Source organism: Heptranchias perlo, chromosome 1 (genome assembly GCF_035084215.1).
Source record: "Heptranchias perlo isolate sHepPer1 chromosome 1, sHepPer1.hap1, whole genome shotgun sequence".
Taxonomy (NCBI): domain Eukaryota; kingdom Metazoa; phylum Chordata; class Chondrichthyes; order Hexanchiformes; family Hexanchidae; genus Heptranchias; species Heptranchias perlo.
Genome location: NC_090325.1, coordinates 143,630,364 through 143,643,881, shown reverse-complemented (window position 1 = coordinate 143,643,881; position 13,518 = coordinate 143,630,364). Strand labels below are relative to the sequence as shown.

The following is a 13,518-nucleotide window of genomic DNA, read 5'->3' as shown; positions in this document are numbered from 1 at the left end:
TAATCTGCATTCATAAAACCTTCGCCTTTCTATACATGATTTATGATTGATACTGGGACTGGGGAACAAAAGATGCACTGGCATCTATCCCTCACCTTAATGAGAGCAAAACTCCAGAAAACAATTGAAGATAGAAATCCACTGTCATTTTTCATGATGTGCTATGCAGCTGTGTACAAAAATTTTAAAAGGCATTCGATAAGGTGCCACATAAAAGATTGTTGCACAAGATAAGAGCTCATGGGGATGGGGGTAATATATTAGCATGAATAGAGGATTGGTTAACGGACAGAAAAGAGAGTAGGGATAAACGGGTCATTTTCAGGTCGGCAGGCTGTAACTAGTGGGGTGCCGCAAGGATCAGTGCTTGGGCCTCAGCTATTTACGATCTATATTAATGACTTGGATGAAGGGACCAAGTGTAATGTACCCAAGTTTGCTGATGATACAAAGCTAGGTGGGAAAGTAAGTTGTGAGGAGAACACAAAGGCCCCGATATTAGAGTGGAGACGGGATGGCAGCGGGGTGGTGAATGGGCGCGCAGGTAAACTGACCAATAAAAAATGTCCGTGCCCCACGCGATCGCGATTCAATTGGTGCCACTTAATGTAGCTTCTGGGTTTGCCGTCCGAAAGCTGCGCAGCGGGCGGACTGCGCACCTGCATCACAGGCTATCAGTTGGAGGAGCTCTATTTAAAGGGCCATTGCTCCAATGGTTTTTCCTGGTGCAAACAACCACACACCACAGTGGAGCAGCCGCTCCAAGATTCAACGATGCTTCACTCCAGGTGCTACTGGATGGGGTGAGGAGGAGGAGGGATCTGTTTTAACCAGTGGACGGGAGGAAGTGGCCTGCCTCTGCCACCAAGAAGACCTGGCTCGAGATGGCAGAGAAGCTCACCAGCAGCAGCCACATCTCCCCCACCTGGGTCCAGTGCAGGAAGCGCTTCAATGATTTAACTAGGTCAGCCAAAGTGAGCACACTTACTCATTCTCCTACATTCCGTCTTCCACATCACCGCCCCCACCCCCCAACTCATTCTGCACTGCCAATACTACTCTATCACATCACTTCTAACACCCACTTAAGGCTCATCCTCAACTTACCTGCACTTCCACAGCACTTCCTCACCTCCCTATTAGTCACCCCACCATTACCACTCAACCCAATCCTCATCCAATGTCATGGCTCTGTCTCATACTCACCCTCTGATGCATCTCTTTCACGGTCAGCCGCACCCAAACCAATGCATTCATTGGTTGGCTACATCACCATCACTCACTCACGTCTGTAGTTTCTCCCCTTATAGGAGAGAGCACAAAATACACGGGAGAGGGCGAGGACCAGAGGGGGGCTGCAACAAATTGTCGTCCTTACAGACGCGGAGCAGGAGGCACTGGAGCTCAGCCGAACCCTCGAGTGCCTGTCCTTTGGGGACGCCGAGACTGGCACCCGACAAACGTCTGGTGACAGAACTTTAATGCTCATCGCACACAATATGCATTGATGTTAACATACCCCGCCATCTTCAGCACCTCTGTATGTCCATCGCAACATGACACATCTCTGATCACGCTTAATATTGCCTTCTGTTCTCTCACAGGGCCTTCAGCGACCACAGTGACGGCAGGACCTGCCAGCCTCTGAGGGTGCACCGTCACATCTTAGCAAGCCATCCACCAGCGCAGATACTCACACCTCGGTGGGTCCTAGTAGTCAGTTAGTTGGGGTCACACTGGTGAGTTACCACACACATGTGAGCATGAGCAGACACTGGTGGCAGGGGTAGCTGCGGAGAGTCCGCGTTGGTGGACGCATTCCTCTCCAGGCTGTGCAGATGCGGAGTACGGTAGCATAGTGGTTATGTTACTAGACTAGTAATCCAGAGGCCTAGACTAAAATCCAGAGTCATGAGTTCAAATCCCGCCACGGAAGCTGGTGAATTTAAATTCAATTAATTAAATAAAAATCTGGAATTAAAATACTAGTATCAGTAATGGTGGCCAAGAAACTACCGGATTGTCGTAAAAACCCATCTGGTTCACTAATGTCCTTAACCGGTCTGGCCTATATGTGACTCCAGACCCACAGCAATGTGGTTGATTCTGAAATGGCCGAGCAAGCCACTCAGTTGTAAAATCTCACTACGAAAAGTCAAAATAAGAATAAAACCGGACGGACCACAAGGCACCGGACACGGCAAACCAAGCCCAGTCGACCCTGCAAGGTCCTCCTTACTAACATCTGGGGACTTGTGCCAAAATTGGGAGAGCTGTCCCACAGACTAGTCAAGCAACAGCCTGACATAGCCATACTCCCAGATTCTTCCATCACCATCCCTGGGTATGTCCTGTCCCACCGGCAGGACAGACCCACCAGAGGTGGCAGAACAGTGATATACAGTCAGAAGGGAGTGGCCCTGGGAGTCCTCAACATTGACTCTGGACCCCATGAAATCTCATGGCATCAGGTCAAACATGGGCAAGGAAACCTCCTGCTGATTACCACCTACCGTCCTCCTCCATGTTGAGCACCACTTGGAGGAAGCACTGAGGGTAGCAAGGACACAAAATGTACTCTGGGTGGGGGACTTCAATGTCCATCACCAAGAGTGGCTCGGTAGCACCATGACTGACTGAGCTGGCCGAGTCCTGAAGGACATAGCTGCCAGACTGGGCCTGCGGCAGGTGGTGAGCGAACCAACACGAGGGAAAAGCTTACTTGACCTCGTCCTCACCAATCTATCTGTCGCAAATGCATCTGTCCATGACAATATTGGTAGGAGTGACCACCGCACAGTCCTCATGGAGACAAAGTCCCGTCTTCGCACTGAGGACACCACCCAACGTGTTGTGTGGCACTACCACTGTGCTAAATGGGATAGATTCGGAACAGATCTGGCAGCTCAAAACTGATGGCCCACAGTGCCACAGGGCATCCATGAGGCACTGTGGGCCATCAGCAGCAGCAGATTTGTATTCCAGCACAATCTGTAACCTCATGGCCCGGCATATTCCTCACTCTATCATTACCAACAAGCCAGGAGATCAACCCTGGTTCAATGAGAAGTGTACAAGAGCAGCAGCCAGGCGTACCTAAAAATGAGGTGCCAACCTGATGAAGCTACAACTCAGGATTACATACGTGCTAAACAGCGGAAGCAACATGCTATAGACAGAGCTAAGCAATTACCACAACCAACGGATCAGATCAAAGCTCTGCAGTCCTGCCACATCCAGTCGTGAATGGTGGTGGACAATTAAACAACTAACGGGAGGAGGAGGCTCTGCAAACATCCCCATCCTCAATGATGGCGGAGTCCAGCACGTGAGTGCAAAAGACAAGTCTGAAGCGTTTGCAACCATCTTCAGCCAGAAGTGCCGAGTGAATGATCCATCTCGGCCTCCTCCCGATATCCCCACCATCACAGAAACAAGTCTTCAGCCAATTCGATTCACTCCACGTGATATCAAGAAACAGCTGAGTGCACTGGATACAGCAAAGGCTATGGGCCCCAACAACATCCCAGCTGTAGTGCTGAAGACTTGTGCTCCAGAACTAGCTGCGCCTCTAGCCAAGCTGTTCCAGTACAGCTACAACACTGGCATCTACCCGACAGTGTGGAAAATTGCCCAGGTATGTCCTGTCCACAAAAAGCAGGACAAATCCAATCCAGCCAATTACCGCCCCATCAGTCGACTCTGAATCATCAGCAAAGTGATGGAAGGTGTCGTCGACAGTGCTATCAAGCGGCAGAAGAATTGTGAGTGAAAAGTAAGAATTTTCAGTGAAAACACAAAGATCTTGCAGCCAAAAGTTTGTGTGAAAGAACTGAGTGCCCTGCAGCAAGAACTCACCTTTTCTCCCCAACTGTCAAACAAGCATTTGAATGTGCAACTGGCTGCTGGCTGAAACACGTCTGGCAGAACATGGAGTGTTTCCCACAGCACGGGAAATACGCTGGGGATCCCTGCCTTAATGTGGACAAAATTAAGTACTTTATGTATCTAAATAAGTCTCTTAACTATCCTCCTGCCGGCTTTAATTGCCGGTGGGACTTACGCATTCGGGAGGCGTGCACGCACACAAACGCGTCAATGGGGAACCCGGAAGTCGGCAGGTTTGAGCCGAGTTCCGAACCCGCTCGGGATTTCTGAAATTTTCAGAGCCTCCCCGCCCCCAATGCACCTGGAAAATTGAGCCCAAAGTGTCTGCAAAGGGATATAGTCAGGTTAAGTGAGTGGGCAAGAAGGTGGCAGATGGAGTATAATGTGGGGAAATGTGAGGTTATTCACTTTGGTAGGAAGAATAGAAAAACAGAATATTTTTTAAATGGTGAGAAACTATTAAATGTTGGTGTCCAGAGAGACTTGGGTGACCTGGTACAAGAAACACAAAAAGTTAGCATGCAGGTACAGCAGGCAATTAGGAATGCAAATGGCATGTTGGCTTTTATTGCAATGGGGTTGGAGTACAAGAGTAGGGAAGTCTTACCACAATTCTACAGGGCTTTGGTGAGACCTTACCTGGAGTACTGCGTACAGTTTTGGTCTCCTTATATAAGGAAGGCTATACTTGCCTTAGAGGCGGTGCAACGAAGGTTCACTAGATTGATTCCTGGGATGAGAGGGTTATCCTATGAGTGGAAGTTGAGTAGAATGGGCCTGTACTCTCTGGAGTTTAGAAGAATGAGAGGTGATCTCATTGAAACATGTAAGATTCTGAGGGGGCTTGACAGGGTAAATGCTGAGAGGTTGTTTCCCCTGGCTGGAGAGTCTAGAACTAGAGGGCATAGTCGCAAGATAAGGGGTCGGCCATTTAAGACTGAGATGAGGAGGAATTTCTTCACTCAGAGAGTTGTGAATCTTTGGAATTCTCTATCCCAGAGGGCTGTGGATGCTCAGTCGTTGAGTATATTCAAGGCTGAGATCAATAGATTTTTGGACTCTAGGGGAATCAAGGGATATGGGGATCGAGCAGGAAAGTTGAGTTGAGGTTTAAGATCAGCCATGATCTTATTGAATGGCGGAGCAGGCTCAAGGGGCCGTATGGCCTATTCCTGCTCGTATTTCTTATGTTCTTATGTATTCTATTTGACACCATGATCTATTTTTTGCTGCCAGATGTCTATGTTAATCATCATTTACAAGTTGCTCTAACATGCTTCTGTCCCACTGCTGCCATTTAAGGTCATCCACCCCAAGACACTTAAAGGGTACTTTGCTCAAGACAAATTACAAAAAAATTTGACAAAGAATATGAGAAAATGTGTGATGAACCAAGATTACCAGGCCCATCAAACCCACTGCTAAAATATTAAGTACAATTTGCATGTAATGCTTTCTCCCCAGCTTGTGACATCTCCTGTGAGATCTGTGCTTGAATCTCAAAAAAAGTGTAACAATGAAACCCCAGCATGGCAACCTGCGCTATTTTGGACTCTTTACCAGCAATTCTTCCCCTTCCTTCGCAGGGTTTTGTTAAAATGTTGTGCTATTGCTACGCGGGTGTCAAATAAAATTGTCTCACTTTCTGTGGTGCTGCCAAAAATAATAACTTCACCATACATTAACTGTTCTGTATACTCATTAGCATTAAACGGAACATTATTCACTGAATTTTATTACTAAAACATAGCTAGCCGTTATTCAAAAGTTTGATGACCGTGCCTATAAACTACTTAAAACATCAAGTCCTCCTCAATTAACTGATGTAATTTTGAAATTCAGAAGTAAAACATGTGACTTAAGAAATGTTGTATTTCTAGCACAATCCCTTTTGAGAGATTTTAATTTTAATGTGCAAGATTGAGCATTTACAAACTATGCTCACAATGATTCTATGATGTTAATTCCTGCCAATCAGAGAGCCAGGAAACAGTGTTGCACAACTGACTCTGGTGGAACTTCTGAACACTACAGTTCACCGTAACGGTGCTGTCTGTCACAAAAATAATAACATATAATTTTATTTTAAATTTCATTAGAAATTCATTTCTTGATAAGCATTGTAATTTAATTCTGAACTGTAAACAACCAAGTTATTTACAAACTATTACCGCTTTAAAAGAGCAGCACTCCACAGGAATGATCCCAGATCTTCAGCAAAGAGCTGTGACCCAAATTACGAGGAAGCCAGCCAAAACGTTTTGCAGTTGACAATACTGATAACAAGTTTATAAAATTTTAAAAAGTGAAATTGCACAATTCTGCATCAAAAGACTCAGTTCTTAGATAGTCTCTGGTATCGTTTTATTAAGAGACTGTTTTTAATATCAAAAGTCATGGAACCTGAACTCAACATTAGCAGAATCCCTGAATCCTCTGCAGTGTCTTTCAGTTGTAATTCTGAACCAGGAGACATATAAATATACATTAAACAGTACATGGATAATGCTTGGTCTTGCAATCACCAACAGGACTCAAAACTATCATCAAATGCAGACATTTTAAAAAACTGCTATATACAGAACTAAACATTTAGGGCTTTGGGCAACATTTCTGTCATAATAACTGAATATAGGTATCTAAATATAAACATAAAAAAGCCTGAAGATGATAGATTGAATTGTAATTTAACCCCAATAACCTATTTCCAAATATGCATGCTAACTTCCTATCTCAAACAGATCAGACATTCAGCACATACAACAGTATAAAATAAGAATATGTCCAGCACATTAACTCAATACTACTGTACTTGTCAACTGTAGAGAATAGTAAATATGTAAGTTGTCAATTCTATTATACCTGTAATTGTTTTATATGTTTTGTTCCACTGGAGTGATCATGAAACACTGTACTAATGATAAAACAATATCATGCCAACTCATCATGATGATGAGTTACCAGAATTATTAAAACACAGTCAATTCAAATAGTCTTATGATCCCACTCCAAATATAAAAAGAGGCAACATTACAGGAATAAATGTCTTTACATGTTTTTAATAAATGCCTCTTTCTATATTAAAATGGAAATTAATTTGAAGCACTTCTGCTATAATTTATGTGCTTTATGTCTGTATGATTACCTCAGATATTTTTACTGCCAAGTAGTAGCTGGAAATGATAAGGAAATAGTTAACTGGCAGGAAAACGTACAATTGTAGTTCAATCAAGAGGCTCTGCTGACACCAAAAATGATGAAATAAATCTTAAGTACTTATGAACATCAGAACCCTGCGATTGAATTACAGTCTTAAATGCTATTTGTTATTGCATATAATACATCCTGAATAGTTTGCTTTTTTAATTATTTTAGCTTTTTCCATTCTTTTGTTGCGACCATCCCAAATGCATTTACATAGTTCAAGCAGTTTATAACAGCAAAAAGGTCATAAAACTTACTGTAATGTCTAACTGAAGATATATGACAACATCTAACCTGAAGATATATAACTTCATGTGGCAGGTACCACAGTATCTCAGGCTTTTATTTATATCACTGTGTTACTGTTAAATATTTGATTCAGTATCTATAGATTATTTCACACTCCATTGGATAACCATTCAAAATTACACCAGTTCCACAGCATGCCACAAATGGAGCTTTGTTCTGCACAGGTCAAAATTTATAGATCTACCACATTGCGCAGAATGTTTCATCTTTACCTGAGCAAAATGATCAGCTGCAGAAGTCTCCATTTCCCTCAGAAAAGGACGACAGGCATCTTAAAATGTTCAAAACCGCTAATGGTACAAGAATTTAAAACTATGCCTTGGGAACAAAATGTGTTATACAGTGCACTGTACTAATTTCAGGACTAGCACCGACATATTCTGTCTATAATGGCACACACCAGATATTGCACCTTGATCGCCCATCATCAAAAATATAAATGGCATGCATTAATAGGATAAAAATATCTAGAATTTTCCGCATTATACGAAGCATCTCACTTTTTTAACTGGCTATTTAAAACAATAAACAATATGGCATCCTTATTGCCAGGGCACGGATTAAACATCAGCTTGAATTAATTTAACAAAACACTTTAAGATTCAGGAACTGTTGTAGAGCTCACCGTGACATTTTCTCAGGAATGTATCCTTGCATTGGGTAGCCATCACTTCTCCCAGGAGGTGTGGAGCTCTGTGACATGAGAGGGTGCGATTTCCAAGATCCAAGTACGGTGCACACAGGAGTAATTAAATTTAAAAGCTGATGTCTCTGATCTCTCATAAAAGGGCAGGGCACAGAAATTGTGCCACTGGCTCCAATTCTGTAGTGAAATGATTGTCCAGTTGAGTTAACACCTACAATGGTGGATGGAGGTGAACAGTTTGCTTGGCAGTAGCCCTCGTCATATGGCTCCTGTTTGATCACTGTTGTCAGGTTGGGTTGTAAAAAAGCATCATGTTCATAACTAGAATTAGAGGAGGATGCAGGTGCCCCTAAAATCCCATAAAGGTCAAAGGTGTCTCCATAACTTGTCTTGGCATCAACCAATTGATGTGCAATATCTGAAAAGGGATTTTCTGAAATTTGACTATTATACATTGCGTTCAGACAAGCAGTTTCATTCATCTCAAATTTTAGAGGCATTGAGAATGTTGAATTAGATAGGTCTGAGCTACCTCTACTTAGGAAACATGCCTCACTAAAATCACTGTCTACTTCAGTTTTTATAAACTGAACGGGATTGACATTGTTAATCGAACCTGTCTCTAAGCAGTCACCTTTTGCTTTCTCATCCTTAAATACATTAAACTCCTCGTGATTTTGATTTCTTGCTCCTGGGTTCTGGCGGGGATCGAGGATCATTCTTGACCCAGCAGCAGGGCTAGAGTTGGGAAAGCGCAGGTTATTTACAGCAGGGCTGGAGACAGAAGAGGCCACACTGTTATTGTTGGGGCTAGACAAAATGTTATTATTAGTAGAGACAGAATGAGGAGAAGCCAGATTAGTAGGACTAGAAAGAGGAGAGCTCATGTTATTAGGACTGGAGACTGAAGAGTGCAGGTTACTGACATTGGCAGGACTGGAGATGGAAGAACCCAAACTGTTCATATTACTAGGACTAGACATGCCTCGGCTATTTATCTTAGTGGGACTAGAGATAGCGCAATGAACGTCACTTGGGCTAGTGACAGAAGTGCTCAAATTGTTGATATTATCAGGACTAGAGATGGAAGATCCCAGATTGCTAACAGTGTCAGGACTAGATAGAGCCAAATAATTTATTTTACCAGGACTGGGGATACAAGAATTCATATTATTAGGACTTGACACTGAAGAGCCTAAATTATTAAAGTTTATAGGACTCGAGATGCATGAACCCTGATTACTTCTTCCAGGGCTGGAGGAAGAAGAACATCGTCTCATCTCTCGCTGTAATAAGATAGCATTAACCTTCTCCTCCTCAAGGTCTGCTTCTTGTCCACTATTTTCAGTAATGTTGCTAGACCTCCCCTCCATTTGTTCAGGTTGCATACTGTAGTTAAACTCACTCCCCATTTCTTTTACAGAATTCATATACAAACCCATAGACTCAGCAACAGTTTTTGACAGTTCTTTAGCAGAGCCTAGGTTGCACTTTGGATCTGAAGCAAGAAAACCAGGGTGCTGATATTGGTGTTGCATCTGGTAATGAGGCTGATGCTGAAGGAGCGGAGAGAGCTCCTGACTTCTCTCTTCATCACTATTCTTTGCAACTGGAGGTATGCAACTAACATTGAGAATTGTCATTGCATTGCTGTCACAGCTACCAATCTCATCTCCCCCAACACTCGACTCAGATTTGTTTAGACTCCACTCTCTTCCAGTATTCATTACTTCTGGGTAGTCAATATATCCTTTGGTTTCCATTGCTGGCTCTTTAATGCACCTATAACAAAATTGAATTTTTTAAAAAAAACATCAATTGTTTTCCATTTCTGGCAGATAAAATACATCATGTGTCAGTGCAAGAATAATAAATAGTTCAAAAAAGAAACTTTCAATTTGTATTACCCTACAACAAGCATATTTAGTTAAGATATTCCAAATTAAATATATTCCTACATCTCCATGTATTTCAGAGTAAATCTTAGACCAACTACTACAGACAGTAGCCTCTGTGTAATGCTGCCTTTGAGACCCATACAAAGGTGTGTTATTAGCAAGGAATATGATATAGAAAGGTGCCTTGCATAAGTTCTCTTTTAATGAACGAGCAGTAAGCAATCGGTTGTGATTATAGTGAGGTAATTATATATATTAATATTTTTTATATTTATAATGCTTACTTTTTTAATGCAGAAAAGCAATGCAACTAGTGTACAACCTAGTGAAGACAAATATGATTCTATGATTCTATGCTGTTTTGTAATATGGAAGATTACAGAGAAGAAACTCAAGGTTGTGTGCATATTTAAACACGCATACATGTACAATTCGAGTCCAAACAGAATTGTGGGAGAAACTGCGAAAGATGATTTAACATCAAACCAAAATTATTAGAACCAAAATCCTGCTAAATCCTACACGTTAATTAACAAATTGCGGATATTCCGAATCATGCAACTTTTGTTCCATTCTCGCTCAAAGTTTATGAATAACTCGGCAATACAGTTAGCGTCAGGTGCATTTAACATAAACATTAGAGCAGAACAGACCCACATATTCTCAGAGGACTGGGAATTTTATTACTCGATCCACGGTCATTCCTCCCGCTCTTCCTTGCACAAGATCGATTTGTGTTTTCATTAATCCATTGGGTTCTGGTTTACAGGTTTACATAAATGAAATGACACCCCAAGATCACTATATATATCTGGATCACGTCCCTTCTAAAGTGCCATCTAATCCGCCTGGATCTGCCCCGCTCTTAACGAGTTGCTGAATTTGCATCCTACCTCGATCATTTCACCTCACTTTGTACTATTTTGTCTCTCAGCTCCTCGAGTTTTATTATTCTTTCTCCGATGCCTTAATATTTACCAGACGACGCTTACAGCTTCAATTACAACTTCAGTCTTCTTGTCAATAATAATGCAAAACATTAATTAAACTGTCAGCGGTGCCTTATTTTAACATTGGTTTCTGAGACTTACCCGTTCTCTCCAGCGACTTGTTTGAAAGCTTTTTAGCTGACTAGCGCAAGGACATTCAGATCAAACCTGAAACACGTACACATTATATGGATCTTTAAAATAAATATATATATATGTATGTATGTATTATTTTCTACGCGTAAAAAAAAAAGGGGGCGGGGTGAGAACGGAATGATTGGGAGCAGCTCTTCTCCTGTCTGAGTGGTGGGAGTCGGTGGAAATGCCGCCCACTGCCACTGGTCATTGGAGGACCGAGAGCCGGCGCTCCCGCAGTCTGGCCCCTTTAATGGGACGCGTCAGTCATCCTCCCATTGGCCCGCGGAGCTATCACTCCAGCCACACAACAACAAAAAAAAAACTGCAGCAAAGGACATTTCCGAGATTAAGTTGCAAAGGAAGCTTCGCAAAGAGCGGATCAGACAGACGCGGATCGAAAGGCAACTTTCACAAGGTCTGCCCGCCGCCCCTATCGCCGACATCTCCCGCCTCATCCCGCACAATACCTGCGGTGATTCTTCCCCGCAACTCAACTCAACTCAACGACCGACCGACCGACCCCCCCCCCCCCTGCTGCCCTGCCATTCACACGGTGCTACAGCGAGGATCACTCACTTTAATAAATAGCAATTTTTAGCAACGAGAGAGGAGAAAAAACTAGCTTGCAAGACTCCACCCGGTGACGCAATGTAAAAAAAAAACACGCGATGATAATCCTTTGGTTGGTTTAAAAAGCATTAGTTCTTTTTTTTTAATGTTTTTTTTTTGCCTGAAGTGAAAACCACCATTTTCGCGCAAACTCTTATCGTTAAAGTCTACATGAAACGTACCGGAATCTGCGTTGTTTTCTGGGGAGAACTGTTTTTTTTTTAAAACCTTATACCCCCACCCACCCCCCCCCCCCCAACCTTCAAATAATTACTGGACAAAAGTTTAACTTCGCGTTTGCAGATTTTAATGAAATGAAACCCAAGCTGGCGAATGGTGTCGGAGAGAGGCGATCTTCACCGTACATTTAATTTCTATTTCTAGAGGGAAAGGTCAATCTGCGCAACGCCTCGGTGACAGGGTGACTTTCCAAACGGATGCGTTTTGTAATCGTCGCAGACATATCATCAGGATTGTCAGTAGCACTCAAGTTAATAAACCGCGAAACCACTGCCATTCTGGCCTAATGCCTATTTAAAATATATAGGTATATATAAATATTGCACAAACCTTCACATCCAACTCATTGCGATATGAGGTCGGCGGACAGTGTAATAGCAAGAAAGATTAAAACCTCCAAGTTCCTGAAGGTGCAACACTTTTATTTTTCCTTTTTTTTTTAAACTACAGTACAGATTAAATCACTATTCAATCCACGCATCTGACTGTTCCCGAATGAACTGGTTTACGTGTCCTCTCCTTGAATTTATTCCCAATCGGCAGCGAAACATCCAAGTCCGCGAAACAAAACGTAAACTGAATCGTCAAAAAGGGGAAACTTTCTGTCCATTGCAGATTTTCCTGCCTCTTCTCCCTTCCTTTTCTGTTCTATGGTAATATTGCTCAGACGTTCACACTCACATGCAGTCTTCACTGCTGCTGTTTCTGCTGCCGTCCTGACGTCAGATTGTTTGTGTTTACACTGCACTGGACTGAGTTGAAGGGGTAACCACTACATATAACCAATGGAAATGCCATCAAGTGAAACCTCAATAATTCCCGCCCTCTCTTATTTTGTTTGCATGTTATAATTTGTAATGTACACATAACAAAATACGAATTACATGAAGAGGTGTAGGTCAGCAAGAAAATATATTAGTCGATCTCCCATGGCGTTGCACACACGATTGCTCCTATCTGTCTTCGTATAGCTGTTTCTCTCTGTCTCTTTTGTTTCTGTTTCTCTCCTATTAATTCCCCCTTAACTCTTTTTGCTTCTCTATCCTCCTCTGCTTCTCCCTTTTTTTTAATCCTTCGGGTGAGAGGTGGTGAGTGATGTAACAGGGAAAGACACCACCGAGGCATATGGGGTGGAAGCTGTGAGGAAAATGTGGCCCTCAGTGGATCCCTTCCCATCCTTTCCCCCATTTAATCATACTTCCCATCACTCCTTCATTCCCATCACTACCCTACCCCATCGCCTTTGAACTGTTTCCTCAACCCCTGTTATTTTTCCTTCCCCTTGCTCCGCTGTTACTCAAATCATTGCTACCTCTCCATACTCCCAGTCCCATGCTTTCCTCCCCAAAGGCAGATGGCAAGAGGTCAGAGGTCCCCTCATCCTCAACCTGTTTCTTTCCTCCCCTTCTCACCCCCCTATCTACCCTTATTATCTGCTTTTCTCTAAGAGGCTATACTTTCAACATTCAACTTTTTAAAAAAAAAAAGAAAATTCAAATGAGGAAAGACACTGACTTTTTCTCTCTCTCTCATATGTGTTAGCAATTAGAACCTCTATCTCACAAATGCAAGGAATTAGCAATTACCTTTCCTAACT

General features: G+C 42.7%; 1 protein-coding gene across 2 annotated transcripts in view; it reads right to left on the bottom strand.

Annotated features, from left to right (window-relative positions):
* Nucleotides 1-13,144, bottom strand: part of nr3c2 (nuclear receptor subfamily 3, group C, member 2) — a 327,756-nt gene extending 314,612 nt beyond the window's left edge. The window contains exons 1-3 of one of the 2 annotated variants that reach the window (XM_067992205.1): nucleotides 12,252-13,144; nucleotides 11,037-11,102; nucleotides 8,027-9,829 (exon numbers count right to left, since the gene is read on the bottom strand). In XM_067992205.1, coding sequence (XP_067848306.1) covers nucleotides 8,027-9,810 — 1,784 coding nt within the window. In that variant the 5' untranslated portion in view covers nucleotides 9,811-9,829; nucleotides 11,037-11,102; nucleotides 12,252-13,144. The remainder of the gene's footprint in view (nucleotides 1-8,026; nucleotides 9,830-11,036; nucleotides 11,103-12,251) is intronic. The other variant, XM_067992200.1, reaches the window with a different exon arrangement.
* Nucleotides 13,145-13,518: the final 374 nt, after the last annotated feature.